Below are 22,503 nucleotides of genomic sequence, written 5' to 3' on the forward strand. Positions count from 1 at the left end.
TTACTTTGAGGAGCCACATCACGCAGTATAGAATAGAATCACTTCGTTAAGTTCCACAAATATAATTTTATCACCGACCCAAGTTTTGACTGCAAGAGCCAGTATCATTGTGTCAAGAATCATTATACCTGTGGAACTAAAGTAAGTGATTGTATTCTATATAAATATAATCGGATGCTTAGACAAGTACTACTAAAAGAGTCTTTGAAAAAAATACGAATTTTTAAAAGGAAAAAAAAACAAGAAATGGGCTCGTTTACTACTTTTTTATTGATGTCGATTGTGATAGTGCTCGAGATATAAAGAGACACATGATATTTCGTTTTTCGATCGGTCGCTTCCTCCATGAGCTACCATGAGCTTCCTCCCTGCGAAAATTCCGCGGCCTTAACCCTTTCGAAAATAAGTTGATGACGACACGAACTCATGCCGAGCGCGTCTTCGCTTCTCAGCCACTCCTTGACCTTGTACATGGACCTCGCTGTTGTTTAAACTCTAATGAATAAATCCATTACTGGACCAAAGGTACACCCTGAATGAAAAAGTGAGCCTAGAACCTCATGACGTCATGAACTCGTTAAAAGCGGGCAGTAATTATCGCGTTTTGTTATTTTTACTATATTTATACTCATACTACTTTCTATTTAAATTACTGTAGAAATTACTAAACTTCCTCCCTCTAAAAATATTACCCCATCTCCTCTTAGTACTTGCTCCATCGTTACGCTATGTCTCCCCTTTATCTCCTCTTAGAAAAAATTCCTATCCCGAATTCCCATATCTATCACCTCCAAGCTCCTTTTCACACACTTTTCCTTAACTTGCTTCGTCTGTTTGTATTTTATCGATGGAATCTTCTAATGGGGAAGATTTTGTTTTCGTCATAAATTATCTTTGTATTCCATCTACCGAAATCAGTTAATAAATTGCTATTTAGGGTCGGAGTGAACGCCTCGATTTTAGCACGGAATGCCTTTATTTTTGTGGTTGTCAGTAGATGAAGTAGTTACGTGGATTAAATTTTTTTATGAGAATTACAATGTTAACTTATTTTGAGTCCATTTCCTATCCATTAACTCATATTAGTGATTAGAATGATTGATGGAGGGAGATTTCATTCCAAAACTTTCGGGTTAGATGGCGAGAACTTCAAAGCAAATGGCCAATTAAAATTGCGGAGAAAATTGGGTAGGCATGAAGGAAGTTGTCCACGGGAAATAACTCTCGTACAGTTAACTATCCAACATTTAAATGCAAATTTTAAAAGAAATTATTCACTAGTTGGCGCAGGGTTTATCAGTAGTACCAATTAATCATAAAAAATAGCTCAAAATTGCCTTAGTTTGAATAAAATAACTGTAAGTTGATTTGAAACATTCAATTTCCATAGTCTTTTTTTTTTTAAATCATGGTATTCAAATAATTTTCGGCCAACTTTTACTTCTTATTAAGTTTAAACCTCGGCCTCTTTTCATTTAAGCTGAAATTTTAATGATAATGACCCAAACTTGGTTTTTCTCCTTTATCTCGTCAATTTAATGATTGCGATCAACACCTGGACAGTGTGTGGTCTGTTGGTGCGTTCGTTTATTGCCTCCGCATACTTGCGTGGACCAGAAATGTTGGCTGAGGTTCGTTTTCCGCCGATGGTCATTTTTCTTTTGCGAATGACCGGCGTGGCCAGAGAAAGTGACCGCTTGTGTGCACATGCTCCTTGCCAATGTGGAGGATGTGACGATCAGGGAAAGTTGCTCCGCAGAAGTTCGAACTCTTTGTGGAGATGTGAATTGATACAGGTATTATACAGGTATATACAGGCATGTAAATGATAGAGATATTTGGTGGAATCAGTGTCTAAGCTCAGAATATTTTTTATAGTTATTTTTTGTTAGAGGGTAGAATGTTGGGTAAACGAGGGAGAGGAAGGACGATAATAGGATTTCTGGGTGCAATGAAAGAGAGGCCTCATAATAAATTGAAGAGGAACGTCCACGAAGGGAGGGGAGACGGCAGGAATGCTTTTGGATACTAAATTTCTAAAATTAAAACTAATTTTGAATACTAAATACTAAAGAAACCTATATTAATCGGTAGAATAATATAATTATTTTTTCCACATTTGCTATTTGTTGTGTGAGTATATACCAAAACTTAATATCATGCAATCCAGTGGCTTCAGCTAAAATGGAGAAAAAGTTACAATGAAAGCCGATAACAACCGAAATTTCAAAAGATTTTTAATTTAGAAACGAAGCAAGTTGGTACATGAAAACTGTTTAGCCGCCACTTAGCTAAGATACCACTCTCTGGAATTCAGCATCAAAAAAGATGAATTTATTCAGGCTACAGCCAAGCGCCTTAGCCCCTCCAGATTATTAAAGTTCCCGCTAAAATAATTATATTTTGAACACGATGTTGGTTTGTGCCTTTCGGTTGGCGCAAATGTTAGCTCGAGCTTTTGTGTATCCGTGAGGGATGTTAGCCTTGTCTCACTCTTCAACTTCGAACGGCACATGCTAATGTGTGTTGCACGATTTGTATAACTTTCTCTGACCCGAAGCCCCTCCACGGAGGAAAATGAGCGCAATTTTGGGGTTCACATGAAATATATTTTATTAGCTACCGAAGAATGATGAAGATAAAATGTATCGACCGTGTAAGTAATGAGGAAATGCTAAGGATAGTGAGAGAAAAGAGTAGTCTTCTAATATCCTTAAGGAGAAGACGGGACAACTTAGCTGGCCACATTATGAGACATGATGAAAAATGTTAAAAGGACAAGTGGAAAGGGAAAAAGGGTAAGGGACGGCCCCGAATGAATTACATTGAACTGATAATGAAGGATGTAAAATAGAATAAATACGTCACTGTGAAAAGGCTTGAGGAAAGGAGGGAGGGAAGGAGAGAGGGAAGGAGAGCTACGTCAAACCAATCTTAGGATTGTTGACTTGTAATGATGAGGATGATCGAAAGGCAGTTCAAGCAGCATTAACCTTAACCACAGGTGTACATTTTTGGTAGAATATTTGTTTGTATGTCTTAAAGTATAACCTGCGCTTCGAAATACTGCTTTCATTAGTTAGATAAACTCGACAACAACGAGTTATAATGGCTAAAGTTGTCATTTATAAAAATTAAAAGTAATTTTAAATCGATCAAAATTGCTGTACAATACATGTATTTTACTAAAAATGGAATTATCCTGTGATATGAAGAATGGCTGTTATATTGACTCTTAGGTATCGGAAGAATTTAAAAACTTTCTCTGGAAAAACAGTAAAGCTTCATAACTATATCATTTGTGATTAATAAAAAGAACTTAAATAGTGAGAGCTTTTGCTCTGTTAATTTTAACCTAATTTGGAAGAATGAATTATATATAATTGCTGACCGCCAACTCGACAACGCTGTCAACATATCGTAGTTTCACCTCAGAGTAAGGATTGGGGTAGAGGGCGCTTTCAGGCTGCGCAGTAGCAGATTCTTGTAGTCAACATGGTTACCACGTGATCGTGGGAAGTAGTGCGGGAATCCCTTGTGGGAAGAATTGTGGGAAGTGTGGGATGTATATGCTGTATATGCGGGATCTTGACTACATGCGCAGTAGCCAAAGCGCACTCTCCCCCATCCTTACTCTGAGAGTTTCACACCGTTTGAGCACCTTTGTTTGTTTACGCTACCTCGTTGAGTTACGTTGCATTGTGACAATATTACTCGTTTTATTATCCACTTTACTTAGCCTTTCACCCACTTCAGATTGGCTTGAAATTTAACACACTTTCTTGCTTCTGGTGGCAATACAATATTCAATAACCATATATTTGTAATTTTCTCCATTGTGCTCTAATTAATCAACTAAATTTTCATGTGGAAAAATAGTTTTATATCTTGTCAATAGATGGCGTTATTTATAATGTTTTGGCAGAAAATTCATTAACAGCTCTGGTGTAATCGATTACGTGATTCACCACTAAAAATATAAATTGAAAATAAGAAAGATAAAGAAAACACGCTTTTTCCAAAAAGAGTGATAAAATGCACGAAATAATTAAAAATAGGCTTTTCATCACATCATCGGATATGAATGCGTTGGTGCTGATTAGGTTTAGATGTTAATATTGCAAGGCCACTCCTTTCTCTCATGTCATGCTCTTCTACACTCATTACTAATAGTCCTCATCAGTACCCACGGTTTATTCTACGAGTAACGAAAAGCTTATTTTTTAACTTTTTATTACGTTTTATACTGTTCATTGAAAAAGTGTTTTTCATCTTTTTAATTTAATATTTATCTCTTTTGACACCACACCTTCTCCATTCTGTTATCTCGGAAGCCTCCAGCCTTATCTCATTCTCCTTTTTCAACGTCCACATCTCCAGCAAGTAAAGCGTGAAACTCCAGAAAAGTCTCGTTTCTATCCTTACACTCTCATGCAACTCTTTCTCAACTCGATAAATGACTCCTTTCCACGCGCCTTTACCTTCGTATGTCAGCTGAAACTGAAGACCTAAATGCAAAGGTCTTTTGTTAAAATACTTCCCCCAACATATTTGGGGTAACCTCGTTTTAATGCACAAATGGATTAATGAGTCATGTATATACACTCAAAAAATTCTGTATGACAAATTTAGGTAATGCGCAAGAAGTCTTATACCTCTTTTCATAGTTTATTGCGCTTATTCAGATAATGCCATTGGTGTGTGTAAGTACAGGGTACAGCTTCACATTTTTTCCCAAACTGGTTCATAAAGAGCCAGTTTCGCTAAACTAAGTCGTGTAGAATCAGGAGTTTAAACTCTTCATTATCATTATTTGGACATTTGACTTTTCAGCAAAATGTATTAACCTACACGTCTGTTATCGCCGGATAGTTTTACCCTGGGGAATGATCGTGGGAATATCCACAAAGACCAAATATCTTACAGTCGTGCGGTGAAGTAAATTTTCTCTGAAAATAAAATTTTGTAATACAAAGATTATAAATTTCGACCTTCTAACTAAGAATTTGGTTGAATATATCAATCTCTGAACACAAAATGGGTATCTATGGAGCTCTTATTGAGTAAAGTTCGAGGAGATATGTGATCAAAATTGATACATATTTATAAAACCCGATTATTATTCCGATAGGGATTTGTCAATATTGGATTAATGAGGTTCATTATTCCAAAATAAATATCTTGTAATGCGATCTCGGTTTCAATGCTACAGCATCATCGACTTGGTTACAGATGGTATTAAGTGTAAAGGCCGCTATACACGGCGAATGATTTCATTCGCATGATCATTCAGCATGATCATGCGCATGACCATTCACTGTGTATGACGGAGCAATTCGCGAATGAGCCTTCATGCGCATGATCATTCAGTGAAAATTAGAACATGCTCTATTTTGCTTGCATGATCCTGTGAATGATCACGTGATCATTCAGCTTGTAAAGCGGCCTTAAGCATTTGTACCCTGGCATGATAGAGTTGCATTGAAGCTAGGGTGTAATCAAATTAATTTTTGTAAAAAATTGAATCTCATTATTTTTATGAAGTATTCATATTTCAGCTATGTTTATTATATCTTTTTTAGATTAAAGTTTTTGATTATAGAAGAGCCCTTTCAATTCCAATGATGAGGAAAGGACTACTTCAAAAATGCCTTAACGGAATCTTTTCCTGGCTAGCCTGGTGTAGGACGTGGATGAAAAAGGAAAAAGCTAAGCCATCTTACAGTGAGATATAATGGAGGATAGGGTAACCCGGGATTAAAAAGAAAAGGAGTTAACGATAATCCTTTTGGCACGTCGCTCGGGTTTCCATGGTGTCCCACTAAAAAAACGACCGAGGGGAGACTGCGATTTTGCATCGCAAACAGGCTTGGGCAGCTTAAGTATATTCAAGTAGGGTGAGGATGGAATACCTCACCTCGGCTCTCGTTCAATTTGACCTTGGTCAAATACCTCGCAAGATATGTCACTTTGGTTGTGAGCGAAATGTTGATGATGCTTAGTACCCGGAGATATATTACAGTGCCGAGTTAGAAACTTGATGATTAAGGCAAAATGATAGAAGACATTTGGAAGAATTAACCTCTTTAGCATTTTAATCGCCGCTTATCATTAGTTAATATTATATATTAAATATTTTAAATGCTGAATAAATTTGAAGAAAAGGAGCTCAGGAAGTAGTCCTCATTGTTGGCGGGAGTTAGGAATATAAAGAAAGATTCTACTTTAGGTAGGAAAAGGACAACCGAAAGTAGATACAAAATTGGATCATAGGTAATAGGATGGGTACTTTGGGTCATTTACCAAGATAGGCACACTAATACCCCATCATGGGTGCATAGATAGGTAGTACATATTACATGGGTGCACGAGTACCCATGTATTCGTATAGGCCAATGACTAAGCCACATTGACACTCCGTTTCCCGTACGATTGCCAAAGTGAAGCACTCATGTACACAGTTGCCGAAATCAAAGATTTTTCCAGAATCGTTAATTAAGGAACCCTCAGAAAAATCAACCTTAAAGAACTTCATATTTCAATCTCCTTAATTAGGGAAAATCATATTTGCCGAAAGCAAAGGAACTGACCCCATTTCATGATTGTGTGAAATCCACACTTCACTGTCTTAGTCCCTGGTAAGCTCTACCCTCAACTAGCATTAATCCAGGCTATTAAGTACCTAAGTAAATGTGATAAAATGTGGACCCAAATGATCAGGAACATTAATAGGAAAAGGATTGAGACAAGGATGTGCTCTGTCCCCAGGAATTTTTAATGTTTACATCGAGAAAGCCAACAATGAAATCTAATAGAAGGCTTCGGGTGTCAACATCCACAAAGAAAGAATTAGTACGCTGCGATTTTTTTTAATGATATAGCGCTCAAAGCCGAGACAAAGAATGATTTGAAGAAGACTAAGACAAATATGGAAAGTACAATGGGAAAATATCAGCTGAAGATCAACAAAAGTTAACTACGATATAAGTATGCAGCAAGAGAGAGGAGGCCAGAAGATTTATCCAGGAAAGTAAAAGCTTGAAGAGTTTTGCCTCCAAGGAAGTCCAATTATCAACGACGGATATAGCAAGAAAAAAATAGTCAGTAGAATAGCGCAGGCGAAAAGGGCATTCTACAAAATAAAAAATATTCTTACAGCTGATAATACAAGCATAGAAGTTGGGAAACAATTCATCAGATCCTACATATGGAGTATGTTTCTCTATGAAAGCGAGGCTTGGACGTTGACAGCTGCAGAGAAGTCAAGAGTGGAAGCATTCGAAATGTGGTGCTACCGAAGAATGAAGAAGATGAAATGGATCAACCGTGTAAGTAATGAGGAAGTACTGAGAAGAGTGGGAGGAAAGAGAAGTCTTCTGAAAAACCTTAAGGAGAAGACGGGTTAACTTAGTTGGTCACATATTGAAACACGATGACCTGATGAATACAATTGGAAAAGGACAGGTGGAAGGGAAAAAAGGCAAGGGACGGCCCCGAATGAGTTATATCGGACAGGTTATGAAGGATGTAAAAGAGAAGAAATATGTTGCTAAGAAGAGGCTAGCGGATAGGAGAGAGGAATGGAGAGCTGGTCGAACCAATCTTAGGATTGTTGGCTTATGATGATGATGATTAAGTACCAAATGCTAGGCTATCAAGTATTCAGTTTCAAGGCCTATGTTAAATATGGGTAATACCATAGCGTACGTTAGGATATCATATGAGTGATCAATGAAGTATTATTTCACCGTGTAAATTTAAACTCTGCATTTTTTTCCAGCTATCGACCGCGTACACATGAATAAACTTAATTGGAACCTATTTATTTTAAAAATTCCTAGAACTCACAAACAAGAAATAGACGATATGAGAGCTGTCTCCAATTTAAAGTTCGAGGTTTGGTAAAAAAATCTTTCAAATTGTACCTTTAATGGAATTTGAATTTAAAATGTAATACCAGTTGTTACATGTCGTGCGATATATTTTTTTCCTCATTTTAATGTAGCAGCCGATATTCATGGTGAAATAAAAACACAGTACTATTCCACAACCTTATATTTTTTTTAAATATAAGGTTGTGGAATAGTACTGTGTTTTTATTACTGTATTATTTTATTATAGTACTGTATTTTTTTTAAATATAAGGTTGTGGAATAGTACTGTGTTTTTATTTCACCATGAATATCTCATCGTTCCACCAAGTAACGCCTAAATCTGTTGATTTTATTAGCAGCCGATTTTGGAGTTGATTTTTTTTGGGGGAAAATTCTATTTTACCGTGCATCCGCGGATAGCATCGATTAAAATACGATTTTAGGTTAGTGTTAGGGATCGTATTTTAATGAAAATGATGGCAAGATAAGGTCCAGGGGTAACCATTGGGAACTTAGAGCTCCCGGTCATTGCATCACCGCACGCCGGGATAACGTTTCTCCGCATTTCGGAGGCCTCAGCAGACTCACTTTCCTTTTCGATGTCCAGAAAGTAAGTGAAAACGATGCGAGCGGTGCCTCCGCATCGCGATGCTGACCTACTGCAGAGGCCCCTTGGGTTTCTACTCGGAATGTGTGCGATTTGAAAATACAGCTGTATGAAATTATGCGCCCACTAGCGGAGATAGCTTTATAATATGATTTTTCCTGTATTCGTATGCAATTGAAGTAATGTTGAGTCTTGTTACCATCCATTATTTCATATTCTTCCAAACTCGAATGATTGGTCCCGTATTCTTTAACAAGTTAATCCATTTTCAGTCCTTTCACCATATATTAATCCATATTCTTCCGAGATCGAATTATAGGTCCTGTATTCTCAAGAAAGTTAAGTAATTTTGAGTCATTTTACGATCTATCTATTCATTTTCTTCCTAGATTCGAATGATAAGTGGAGGAAGATTCCTATTCTAATTTTTCGGGTTAGAAGGTGAAGATTTTAAAGCAAATGACCATTTAAAATAGCGGAGAAAATTGAAAAGACCACCGAGGAAGTTGTCCAAAGGAAATTGTCTCGTACAGTTATTTTCCATCGTTTAAATACTAATTTTCGAAAGAAATTCTTCGCCAATTAGCGTAGGGTATATTAGTAGCACCTATCAATTATAAGAATGTGCTCGAAATGTCCTTAGGTTTGCATGATTTTATGACGAAGAATGCAGTATTTATCGTGATTTTAAGCATTTTTTCAGTCTTGCTGAAATCGTTTTTTACCCATTTTTTTCCCTCTGTAATGGCTACACCTTGCCCATTTCTCAATTAAACATTTATTAATTACTTTTAAATGTCGATCAGGAGTGGCCAAATTTTCAGAACCTATTTTTTATTAAAAAATATGAAGGACCTGATTGTGTCATTAGCCTTCAGCGTTATATTTGTTTTACAGGAAGTCCTTGAAGCCGTACGAATATCCTGTGATACCATGCTAATTACACCCTGTTGCGTGACAAGAAGACACAAAAGATTATTACATATCTGCCTTTGATTGCCATTTTCCTTCTAAAATTGGAATCCTTCAAGCCTATGCTTAATTGTTTTGTGACCTCCGCTGACTAATGAATATCGCTTTCATCCTGTGTTCTGTTTCTTAAGTTACTACGTAATTATAACTTTTCAGATAAAATCTTACTTTAGGACAACCTTAAAATATTCTAAGAAAATTAATCTTTCAGATTTTCTTTTCATATTACCTCAATCATTAAATAGTTACGCATCGTGCCAGTTTTAAAATTAACCAAATAGCTTAATAACCACTCACAGGAATTTTGCAGCACGAAATGGCTTGATATTAACTATTTGTATGATTTGTGTGTTTCTATAATATGTCCTCTGCGTAATAATAATTTCCTAATAATTACATGTATGAACTTCATTTTTTGAATGCCGTAATAGTGTTTGTGCATGTTTAATTCTTTATTTATACAATGGACTCACCTGGTGTTCGCTTGATGCATCTCTACAGCGCAATGCTCGCAAAACATATCCAGCAAAAGGTTTAGCTGAATTTGGCGAAATTATGGCTGGTCCATATTTTAATAGCGTCAAGCGAGAGAGTATCACCTGCGAATTTTAAATTTTCATGCTCTGGTAACCCAATAAACAGTATTTCTACAGCTCAATGGGAAATGCTTGTATGATAGTTGAAGTTTAAGATGTTATCTTTGGTCGATGCACCGACAAATTGGGAAAGTTAAACTTTCAACGTCTCCCAAACCTCAATTCGAAGGGAATTGAATACCATTCACACAAGGTTGCGCGATTATAACTTTGAGTCACATGGATACTCATGTAGTATTCGCGTATTGTGTACAGTGGAAAAACGTAAGCCAAACTGCCGTTTAAACTAGGTGATCATAGTAACAACTATAATGTATCCTTTATTTCAAGTGCATGGTCTTTTCTTACTACGTCCAAGTACCGTATAACACCTGAGTTGCGGGAGTGACCACGAAGTCGGGTTTCGAACCTGCGACCGTCGAGTGTGCGGGCGAGAACGTTACATATACGGTGGCCTTAAAAATAATAACGTTTGGGGACCACTTATTTTCCTTTCCAACCTTCAACAGTATATTAGTTTTACAGGAAGTCCTTGAAGCTATACGAATATACTGTGCCCGTAATGCGTGAAAAGAGGACACAACAGATTAATTATTATATATAAATGCCTTTGTGTGAATTTTCCTAATGAGATAGGAATCCTCACGCCTAAGGTTTATTGTTTGGTGACCTCTGTTGGCTAATGAAGATCCTGTGTTCTTTTTTTTCAAAAGAGTTACTAAAATAAGATAAGAAGATAATAATATAATGAAATCTTACTTAAATTAGATAAAATCTTACTTAACGACAGGCGGAAAAACTGGATATAACGAGAGTTATGTGGCGATTCATATTAATGGTTAATCAACGTGAACCATTATTACTAGTTCCTGCACGTGGCTATTAGCCCATTACAACCCAATGTTGCTTCTTAGCAACATCAAAAATGTTTAAATTTTCAGCTCTACTCAGAAATGATTTAAAGTGAGTGCTATCTTGTGCTGTAAAGGTTAATGGCGAAATATGTAGCTGCCACAATAATTATGACTGAGCAGACAATTTTCACGCTTTTCAAAATGAGAAGTTTTAATTAAAATTAAATTTCTCCAAGAAGCAGCCATTGGTTAGGCAGGATTAAAATTCTAGGGAAAGAAATCTTTCTGAATTTATTCATTTTTTTCTTTTCACCTTAATCATTAAATGCTTAAGCATCCTGCCTGTTTTAAAATTAACCAATTTGGTTAATAATTACTATGGGGACCATCTATCAACCGATGGAGAAATGTGTATAATAACAGTTTTTCTTCACTTTTTTAGTAGATACGGCATTTGTCTTGGAGGAATACTATTAGTAAGTACATAAACGCTGAACCCACTAAACCGTTACGTCCACATCCTATGATTTAAATCCTGTTTGCTTCTAGTCGGCGGTGTTATGTGATGAACACGATGGGAAGTTCCCCGAGGAATGATTCTTCTGTACCTCTCAGAGCTCACCAGTAATTAAGATAAAATGCGGATTGACTTCATTACGGCTCATTACGAAAACAAGAGCAATCCGAAAAAATCTTCCTGTTTCCGCTGAAATATCTTATAAGACTATCTTTATCTATACTGTTGCGTCGCTCTGTAAAAAAATTGTATTTGCTATCGTAATACACCTAGTTTAATTATTTATGGCTCTTCATAGAAACATATGCGAGGACCTGTAATAATGGTTTACGCTGATAATCATTATTACATATGAATCGCTACACAACTCTCGTTAAATCCTGTTTTTCCTACACTTGTCTGAGCTTCCTTATCATGCGTGCATAAAATGTGTCTTACTTAATCATTACGGCATGAGTTAAATTAAATATTAAGTCATAATAGCTGGCGGTCTAGTCCAAATCCTTATTTCAGCTCTTGCATAAGGTTTGTCAAAAACATATTGTTAATAATATAAGTAACAAATATTGGCGGCATTGAAGATATGATAATGAAGAACTCCATTTATGAGTTGCCAATCACGTTGGAATTGTTAGATGGAAGTGTATATATTATCCAATAAATGAAATGGCCAATTCTGAGGTGTAGTATCTGAGAAAAGTTTATGTTTTATTTTTTTTTAATAAGGCGGCAATCAGGCAATTAAATCAATTGTAACTCATTGAGTGTCTTACGCAAAGTCTTATCTTTTAAATTATCAATAATTAATGGCTCTGCTATTATTTGTTGGAGAAATAGAAATATTATGATTCTCGTAATCAGGCATAATTCAGGCAATCAGGCAATTAAATCAATTGTAACTCATTGAGTGTCTTACGCAAAGTCTTATCTTTTAAATTATCAATAATTCATGGCTCTGCTATTATTTGTTGGAGAAATAGAAATATTACGATTCTCGTCAAGTTTAATTGACAAAAACGTGGAAGTTTACAATTTGCATTAAACGCATTACCTAAATCATTTTTTTCGCAAAAAGATATCGGGATATTTCTAATACGCATTATCCTCTAAATCGCTATATTAAAATATTTGCAAATCACGACAAAATACAAATTTCCAACATTAGAGTACCTACTCGAATTTATATCAATGACAAGGCACACTTCGACACTAAAATGTGACTAAAAGATGACTAAAAATCTGTTAAAAAGATTTTTTTAATACATCCTACAATCGAAATTTAATGTACCTATTCTGCGAGCTTCATTAGTACTCCGTTTCAACATGTTAGTATCATTGTGGCCAATAAATAATAATGGTCATCATTTAATAACCAAAGTAGTTGCGACACCGGTATGGGAGTAGATATGAAGGCCTTATATTTCAAGGCGGACAGGAGCGTCAAACAAGTTAATTTCCGAGGGTATTCTGCTAACGTTTAGTTTTTTATTACAATTGTTATTAATGGTTTGGAAGACGTGACATATATCTAACCAAGGGCAATGAGTATGATTCCCTAATAGAAAGCAGTGGTGTGTCGACCAATCCGATTGCATGGAATATGACTTCGTTTGGATTTCCGATTTGGCTATATACTTCAATATTCTTATTAGGTATTAAAAAAGATAAACAATTTCGTAAAATGCTCTTATTTTCTGTTCTACATTCCCTAAAAATTTATCGGAGGTCCATATTTAAAATTGTATAATTTTTAATTCGGCTCAACGTATTCGGTATTGAAAATGTCCTCGACCATGAAGATCCACAAGATAATCCACAAAAAATTGTTTTAAGGCGGCAAAATACATTCTGCGAAAAAAACCTGACAACGGAATGTGAAAAAAGGTGAAAATTGATCAATAAAAAAATTTCCCGTACCGGGAATCGAACCCGGGCCTCCCGGGTGAGAGCCGGGTATCCTAACCACTAGACAATACGGGAGAAGAGAAGTGAAGCAGAAAAACGCAAACTAATTTTGTTTAGGTGGAATTCAGTCGACTCAATATTTTTAGAATGATAGGCAGATAGATAGAAGAGCAATATTAGTTCTGCTTAATCTGCGGAAAAACTTCAAATCGTCACGTAAAAGTCTTGCATATGGATTATATCAGTAAACTTTAATTTACATCCGCTACACATCGCCCCTTCAAACTTCATCTCACTCTGATCGGTAGCGTATGCAGTAGTACTATAGTGTATATGCAGTAGTGGAATGTCTTTTCGGGGGTATGTGGGAGAGAGGTGAATTTGTTGTGTGTTCAATGTTAATAATTTATAAGAAAAACACCCCATGATATTTTATGTTTAAAATAAATGCGAAAGTGCGAAAATTAGATGGTATTTACTTTTAGAAGGATAGGTAGAACTTTGGAAGCTCTAATTGTAAAGGCGGGTGGCAGACAGCGTAGATGCTGAAAAAAATCCTCATTTTGGGTGGGGGTGGCAGTCCTTTGTTGGCACACTCTTACTACCGTGTCGCATGGGAACCCATCCCAGTGAGAAATGGGTGGTGGAATCCACGTGGAACCCACGTGGAATCCACGTTGAGTGGTGGATATTTGGTGGTGGTGGATATTGAGTGGTTGGACCCACGTGGAATCCACGTTGATTTCAAGTGGATTTGTGGTGATTATCATAAAATGTTAAACAGAATTTCTAATTTGTGGAACTTAACTCTCTGGTGACATTGCGTCATTTATCATCCTGAAACCACGCTAGTTATGTGAAAATGTATCGCACATTCTATTTTTATATAATTCGTGGAAAGCCAGCCATGAGAGCACATGAAAAATCGTAGACACATATATAGAAGGTTTAGATATAGAGTGGTTGAGGTTTTAATGGTTTTAGGACAGCACCAACTGCTGTTTTAATTTTTCCTCCAAATTTCCACGTGGGTTCCACGTTGATTCCACGACCAAAAACACGTGGTATCCACGTTAATTCTCCACGTGGGTTCCACGTGGATTCCACCACCCATTTCTCACTGGGATATAGCTATAGAAACATGGGTTACTACAGCTTTATGTCATAACTAGTTGGTAACTCATGACTTCTTGCCATTTTTCGCCATGGAATAGGATAGTTCCAGCGTCTAGTTTTAATCTTTCTCTCTTATCATAATTATTTTCCATCCATTTTCACGCGACAGTTCGGAATGATGAGGGATCTTATGTAGGTGGTTAAGCTACGAAATTATCGGACCAAAATATTTCTAAATAATCCCGTTCAAAAATTTGGAATTTTCCACGGTTGAGACGTCATGCAATCGTAAATTTCGACGTCCGTTAGGTTGATTCTTCGCTAAATACGGTCCTGTAATTGAGCGCTGTCGTAATGCGATGGCAATCGCGATGAAATTAATTGAAAATTGGTGGGTAATCGGTCACGTCAGGTAGGTAGGATTCTCGAAATTGGGTCTTGCATTTGGGTTCCGTTAAGAATTTTCCTCCGATGATTCATTCGCTCTCTTTGTGCCGACTTGATCGAGTATCGTTGGCCGAGACATTTTTAAGGTTAGGCCAGGGTCGGGGCGGATTATTTCGATTTCCTGTTATGAAGCAAGAGCGGAGGGAAATACATTCCCACGCTTTGCTCTGGGAAAATGTCCTTGAGGATGGAAATCTTGTGAAGAGCTCAGATAGATAAAATTGTCGCGTTAAAAAAAAAAAAAAGTGTTTGCCCATATGTAATTTAAATCCCCAGTGAGAGGCGAAAGGTACCAAAATTTCTGAGTTACTGTATTTATTTGCTGGCTGAACATGCGTCAGCTTTTCGGAATGAAACTTTGTAGCTCCCAAATAAAAAAATACAATATAAATAATAATAATATATTCATCCGAAACTGGTGGCTATAATGACATCGGCTTTCATATGCTTTTAAAATAACAGTACACATTATTGAGTTTCATTTTCATTTTAAATGCAAATTTTTGCCAAAGTTTTGGTATATTTATGCACCTACATCAGGACTATAAATGACTATAAGTGTATAATTTTAATGCATAAAAGGTTATTACAATGCTTTTTTTTCAATAGTAAAATTAAAAAAATTCATTTGTAAATTAATTAAATAGAAGAGACGAGAATTTTGAATGACGTCGTGGTCGTTCGTCAGTAATCTTTACCATAGCTCCGTGTTCCTGGTATTCAAGCATCGCGGTGCGCGATCGCGCTAAGTAATCTCAGACCCACGCCTCGCAGCAGTTGTCTCCCGGGCAACTTCTGCGCTACGCGACTGCGTAGCGTGGTGCCTGACAATTTAATTTCCGACGTCGCTCAGTGGTTTTGACGCAAACCGTCCTTTCAAGCCACTTTCCTGGATCCGTGATCATACCGCTGTGCATGCTTAGTTATTAGAAAAGAGGGCTTTAGACTGTCGCATCGCGCATGGGCTCTGGGAGACCAGGGCTCAACTCAGTCACTTTATCTTCTACCCTCTTTGAGCTGTTTAATATATTGAACGAAGGTATATATCTGACAGGGTTTAATTTAATTTATGTAATGTTATTCATAATTATTTCGCTTTTTTCCTTTCGAGCTTTTTTAATGTGGTATAATGGGTATTTTTCTGTTTAAACTGCGAGTTAGACGCCGCAATAATTCGTGTTTTTTCAAATTGTCTTACTGCCATAAAAAACAGGGAAAATTATTTACAATAAGTATGCTTTTTTAACGATATAATTCATGATGTCTCCATGCTTCTGGGTTTCACCGCGTGGATATTCTTGAAGCCCAGAAGCATGGAGACATCATTTAGACAACGCCGCGGTAAACTACGCATCGATATAATTCATATGAAGCGGGAAGAGTACATTGCAGTACTGGAGTAAATTATATAGCAACGCCCTCCAATTCATCGCTCGCTTTTTCCAGAGAATAGAACGGTCAGAAAGAAATGGATTTCATTCTCAGTGAAAGGACGACACTTATAGAGGGTGAATGGCAGCGTTGATGTACACAATGGAGAGCAAGTGAACGGCCGTCGAGATGAGAAAAAATTTCACACTCGAAAATATTTTTCTTGATTTTTTTATCCGGAAATCGGCTATGTCGATTTTTACCGGCTATTGAGTTCCACTCAATAGTGGCCGAGAACGCTTGTTGGTACAATCGGTAGCTATAACACTTCCTTTCGTTGCTGAGGAAAACTTGGCACTGTCGTGTTAGAATTAGTTTGAAGGGCACAATCTATGAAAACGAAGTTGAGGGGAGGGATTCGGAATACGGTATAAATTCCCCGCGATAAATATTTTTTTTCAATTGACTGTGATGCATGTCGCAGCACTAATTTCTTGGTAGCAGTAGAAAATTTCCTAGCATTCTTTCGTCTATCGTATTTGCACGAATATAGTCTGTTATTTTTTCCTCGTTGTTATTTTTGTATTTCATAGTAGTATTGCCTCTTTAATTCCCAGAAATAATCGGCTTTTCTTACGACGAGAACCAAAATTCCTTCGCTAAAATTGGATCATATAATTTAACTACTTGTAGTTATAAATTTCGGACTCAATTAAAGTATAATTATAATTTAATTGCTATTTATTTCTATTTGTATAATATCTGCACTGGTTATTGTTTTTATATTCCATTACTTGTGTTATCATATAGTTGACTTCCATGACCATTATTCAAAAATGACCTACATATTTAAATAAGTTACAGTTGACTTGAAATTGAGTTCTTTCCATACTTCGCAACAAAGTTCCCCATCATTGATAATTAATTTTTGAATTTTCCCGAAGATTTGGGAAACGAAATGTATCCAACTCACAGTTAGCATGTTCGACAGATTTTTAATTTGACCTGCCTATGTTTCAATGCAAGCAATCATTTTCAAGGCAGGAGTGTTGGTAGTATGAATTTTATATGGAATAATATATTAACATTAATGTATGGGATATTACTACACTTCCATTATGTACGAGTCAATTAATTTCATCTGGGTGGATTTAATTTAAAGCTATGATCAAGGGCGTACCCAGGATCATAACTACTAGTAGGGGGGAGGGGAGCAAGCCATGGTCTAAGTGGGGACAAACCCAGTTGTGGCATTAGTTTATGAGATAATTTCCTTGAAAAAATAGTTTTATTTTAGTCATATATCTTATACTAATATATATCATTTTTCATATGGGTTAAAGAAAATTTGTTTAATAAGTTTTCGTTTCAATTCAGTACTGATTTTCCTTAAACACTTTTGCGATTTTTGCTTCAAGGGGGGGCAAGGCAGCTCCCCCCCTGCCCCTCGTTGGGTACGCCCATGTCTATGATAACTCGCGCAGTGATTCAACGAAAGGTTTGGATTGGTGAGGGTAGGGGTTACTCCGGACTTAGCCGCAGGCGTGTGAAAATGTCAGGGTAGCCTAGGATCTTCTCCCCGAGCTTCCTTCATCTTCGAGGATTTTGATGCAGTAAGCCAGAAGACTAATCTGGGTACCCTCCACGAATGAGGGCCCAAGGGGGGCCCTTTGAAGGGAACAACACACCGGGGCCAGGACGCAATAATTCAATTGATACGCCCGGACACTTGGGGAGGGGAATGGAGTGGAAGGGAAAAAAATAAGGAAGGCGCCGCCGCGATAGGACCCCGTCGACGCCTCCAGGAGAGGATAGGGATGGAAGGGTGGGATAGGAAATATCTGCGTTGCCATTGGGAGAACGGGGCCCACAGCGAAACCATTAATTGATTTACCAATGAAATTGGTAGATTTTTCGATGAGGAGAAAAATCCATCGATCATTTCCAGGGATGCCGACTTAAAAAAATATTGGGGGAGGGGGAAAAACGGGGATCTTGCCCCGGGAAATTTTATAAGTAGTGAGTTTTCAGTTTTTTAAGCATTTTAGAAGAGTCATATGATCAACATTAAAACCCTGATAACTCGAATCTCGATATCTGGAAACTACGGGGAAAATAGACAAGCCTGACACATTTTTTCCTCACAGCCATAACGAATGTTTGAGGGGGCTCGGGCCCCCTCAGGTCCCATGGAGTCGGCGCCACTGATCATTTCGTTGTATTTCTGCGTCCCCTCAGTCGGCATCCAAGTGTTCTACAAACTAAGCTACCAAACTCCTCATTAGTTGTGCCTGATAACTCTGATAACTTTAGTCATTCCCGCGCTTAAACCGTTTCTCTTGTCTTGTCCTAAATTATCGAATGGCCTCTCTATGAATAGCTCTCTTTCTGTTGTCACTTGCTGTTGAGCGAAAGTTCAATGTTTTGTGATAAAAGATGCCAGATGAATAACTACAGAGTAATATAGCCTATTTAATCTTATTTTGATTATAATATTCCCTGGAGTAACCGCTAGAATGAATGTTCTGGGAAATGATGTATATAAATTTACACAGTTCTCTTTTGGCAGAAATGAAAAAAATGACGTGTGTATGAACAGAAAAACCCGAAAAACATAACATTTCGATGAGCCTCACTATGGATATCTCTCTTTGCTACAGCCATCACCAAGGAAAACGTTATTTTTTTGCGCGCGAAACGGATGAAGGCGTCCTTTCTTACCTTGTAGTGCTGTGGAAGACGAAGTATCCGAAGCCGCGACGGCCGTGAAGTTGACGAAAGCGACGATCAGCATGGACGCCAACCACATGGTTCTCCTCTTGAAATCCATTTTCCGGCAAAATCACAAAAAAATGTCGCATAAAACCGAAACAGGCGCACCACGGCGGTGAAACAATATCCCGAACGGAACCACACCACTGGCGGTCCACGGATCGTAGATGCGTTCTCCAGTCCCGCTACCAGCTCCCACTGTAGAACGCGTCTACTCCGCAGTCCTACCACGGAGTCCGCTGTCCTTCCCAGTGCACAACTCCCTTATATCGTTTGCGAATAAAAAAAACCAAAGCTTCCACTCTAAACTCCTTCTTCTGCACTCCTCCCCCTCTTCACGCAAGATAGTGCGTGGAGGGGCTTGAAACGCGTAACGCGAAAAAAAATCGCGAACGGATAGAGGTATTCCCCAAGGATCACCACTTGCACCGGTTCTCTTTCTCTGCGCAGCTGATACACCGGCCTTCCGCGATAATCGGGTCTGGAATCCCGAGGGTGGTCGTCCGTCAAAAAAAAATATGTGAAGGCGATAGCCCGGTGCCTCTTTTATGGAGACGAGACACTAGCAGGGACGGTGCGAATCAGTCCTCGCGGGCGGTGAGTCGGTCGTCGATGAGGCCGTGTAACATCTCCCGCGGTGAGGCGTTATCGTGTCCGGATACGATGTCCGAGGGTGGTGAAATGTGCTCTGCACCTCTGGTTCCCATGTCGTCGGGGGCGGTGGTGGTGGGGCGCTAAGGCGGAGGCCGGGGGCGGGTGGGGGCGTGGACATGACCTACCGCCTCCCCTCCTGCCGCCTGAGAGTCATCCTTCCGCCGCCGGTGGTGGTGGTGTGGGGAATTTGAGTTGGGGCGGGCCCGGAATGCATAAAGTGCGACAGTATGGCTCGCGGCCCAGCGCCGGGCGGTCGCGAACGCAGAGTATGCAGTCAGTCAGGAGAGAAGGATAGGAGGTCACTGGAGCTCCCGCCAAGATGCGGTCGACGGGTATAGGGGTCAACTTCAGTAGCGCGCGCGGAGAAAAATCCTCACTGCAAAGCGATTACTCAATCGGAAAAGTCCACTTCACTCTTTCTTCCAGTCAGTACTCTATTCAGAACACGAAAGGAACAGTTTTTAATGTTCCGTAGCCAGCAGTAGTACCCGGTAATTAGTTTGAGGTTTGCTCATATACACCAGGTTGATTGTTGTTTATAGCTTATTCCAAAGTTGAAACACTTAAAATTTTCCCGTCGATAACGGCACAACTTTGGTGTAGAGAAGTAGCGGGAATTATCCGGGAAAGGATTGAAAGTTTCTCAAACAGACAGGGTTAGAGAATATTTTCGAGCTCTCTAAAATTTTTAATTCGTCTCGACTGATTTTGTAGTCTGTAATCCTTTCGGTCAGCAAAATTTCGGGTATTGTAGTGAGTATATTTACCCGGGAAGGAATTAGAGATTACTAATTCTCTCAGTTTGACACAGACTTTCAAATTTCGTCCACACTTCTGATTCCTCCTGTCAGATCTTTTATCGCATGCAGCTAGGGCATCTATGATACATTTAAATCACCGGAATAATCAAGGAAATATTTTTAGGAGGCTAAAACTTAGCAGATTTTGGGGAGTTTTCCTTTGCAGTTTTCACTTTCTTTAATGCTTGTAGTAGGATCGGGATCTTACAAATTAAAGTTTGCCGCAGTGATTTAAAACAGGTTAGTAAAAATGTAGGAACTTTTCCGCTGGTTCACCAAACGTTTTCGACGAGATTTATCTTCTTCTGGGATCACCATGGGGTATCACCTTCCGGAAATCAATCAGTCGCTCACAACACGGGGGATAGTGAATGAAGTTCGTTCGTTACGGGATATTTTTCGCCTGAGCATTTGGTGTTGATAAAACCACTACAAAACTCTATATAAGTCTTGAACAAGAGCAGTATCGGATACGGAACTTCCAGTCCTCTGGTCGGGAACTTCTATCAGTACGGCTCGGAGCTCGCATCAAGATCACGACATAAACACAAGTATGGACACACACACACTGTAGTCAATTGGGGGCTCGTTGAACCTTTCCAAAGGCGTTCTTCGAAGACTTCTCCACACTGGAATTCGGGATCGGGAGGCACGCTGGAAAATGGGGAGTGACAGGTTTTTTTCTCGGAGACTTATCAAGATGAACAAAAAAAATCTCTCCGGAGTCCCTTAACCCTTTCTTCGCCTAGACCAGATCGTCGGCCAGAAAAAAATAACTCTCTTCGTTGATTTGATCCTGTTCCTTCCTTCTTTTTTCTATTCTTTTTATTATAACCTCCCACCCCTCCTCATCCCCTACGAAGTTGGTAGGATAGGTGGTAGTTTGGGGATGGTTTTATTATTTTTTTTCTCTAAGCCTCACGAGATGCTTGCCTAGAGGTGGTCCTTCCTCACTGGTAGCGTTTCCTGCGGTACGGAAAGAATCCACTTCGCTCCCGTCCGTTGAGTCTGTCTCCGCCCCGGAGATCCGTGGGGACTCGGCCGCGGTTTTTCTCGGTGGCTCTAGCGCCGCCTCAGCGGGGCGATCGACAGAGAAGGCTTGGCGGGGAGGTGCGGCCGCGACTCGCGTGCGGAGGAGGCCGCTGTGATCGGACTCGGTCGTCGTCGCTCGTGGCGTGAAACGTTGCCACCGACTGTTCTCCCGGTGGTTGCGGCGGCCGCGCGGGCTGCGTCCGCTCCTCCGCCTCACTTTCACTCCGGCCGGTTGATGGCTTCGAGGGGAGGGAAAGAGATGTGCTTCTCGTGGTGGTGGGGAGATGAAGTCGCTCTAGCCAGTACGGCGAGGGTTTTTGTGCCCGTGTTTCCATGTGTATTGGTCCCTTTTAAGGTTTCTGTAGCGATCTTTTTTTTAACGTTCACGTGTCTGTTTTAATGTGCACGTCAAAATATATCGTTCACTTATGAATACATCGATTGATAAAATCTTCTCGGATTTGGCACCGGGTAAGGCTATTTATTTAAGAAAATTCACTAGCTCTTAATTTACTTTGTGGTATTCCATTATAAGTTTTCCTGGATATCAGACAATTACTATTTGCGCCTGAAGATGATGATAATTCATTGAAACCCGGGTCGCGCTCTTATAAAAAATAAGTGACATAAGTAATTGTCTGATATCCAGGAAAACTTATTTATTTAAGGCCAAGTCGAGTAATAACTAGTTATAATAAGTCGAGTATTAAAATATCAACTTCTAATCTCTACATTTTAAATTTCTATGTCATACTAATTTCTATGTCATTATTTTCAATATCATATTCATGTATAATCTCTAAATGCTCGATGAGGAACATTGGCCTTAAACATCCCCACCCGGAGCCAAACAGAAGAAGATTTTATCGATAGTACCCGCCGGGAAATTTTACGATCTTTTATAATACATCGATCTCTACAGAATATATCGACCGCTACAGATTGAAATCGCTCGTTCCAGACTGATAACCGTAAAAATACTGAGA

The 22,503-nt window shown here is 38.7% G+C and overlaps 1 protein-coding gene and 1 non-coding gene across 3 annotated transcripts in view; both read right to left on the bottom strand.

Annotated features, from left to right (window-relative positions):
• LOC124163391 (sphingomyelin phosphodiesterase-like) overlaps positions 1-21,665 on the bottom strand; it is a 234,130-nt gene extending 212,465 nt beyond the window's left edge. For both annotated transcript variants that reach the window (XM_046540275.1, XM_046540273.1), the window contains exon 1: positions 18,981-21,665. In XM_046540275.1, the coding sequence (XP_046396231.1) occupies positions 18,981-19,089 (109 nt within the window). In that variant the 5' untranslated portion in view covers positions 19,090-21,665. The remainder of the gene's footprint in view (positions 1-18,980) is intronic.
• Trnae-cuc lies at positions 13,329-13,400 on the bottom strand. The gene has a single exon. It is a non-coding gene; the product is annotated as a tRNA-Glu (tRNA).
• Positions 21,666-22,503: the final 838 nt, after the last annotated feature.

This window comes from Ischnura elegans, chromosome 8, assembly GCF_921293095.1.
Source record: "Ischnura elegans chromosome 8, ioIscEleg1.1, whole genome shotgun sequence".
Classification (NCBI taxonomy): Eukaryota; Metazoa; Arthropoda; class Insecta; order Odonata; family Coenagrionidae; genus Ischnura; species Ischnura elegans.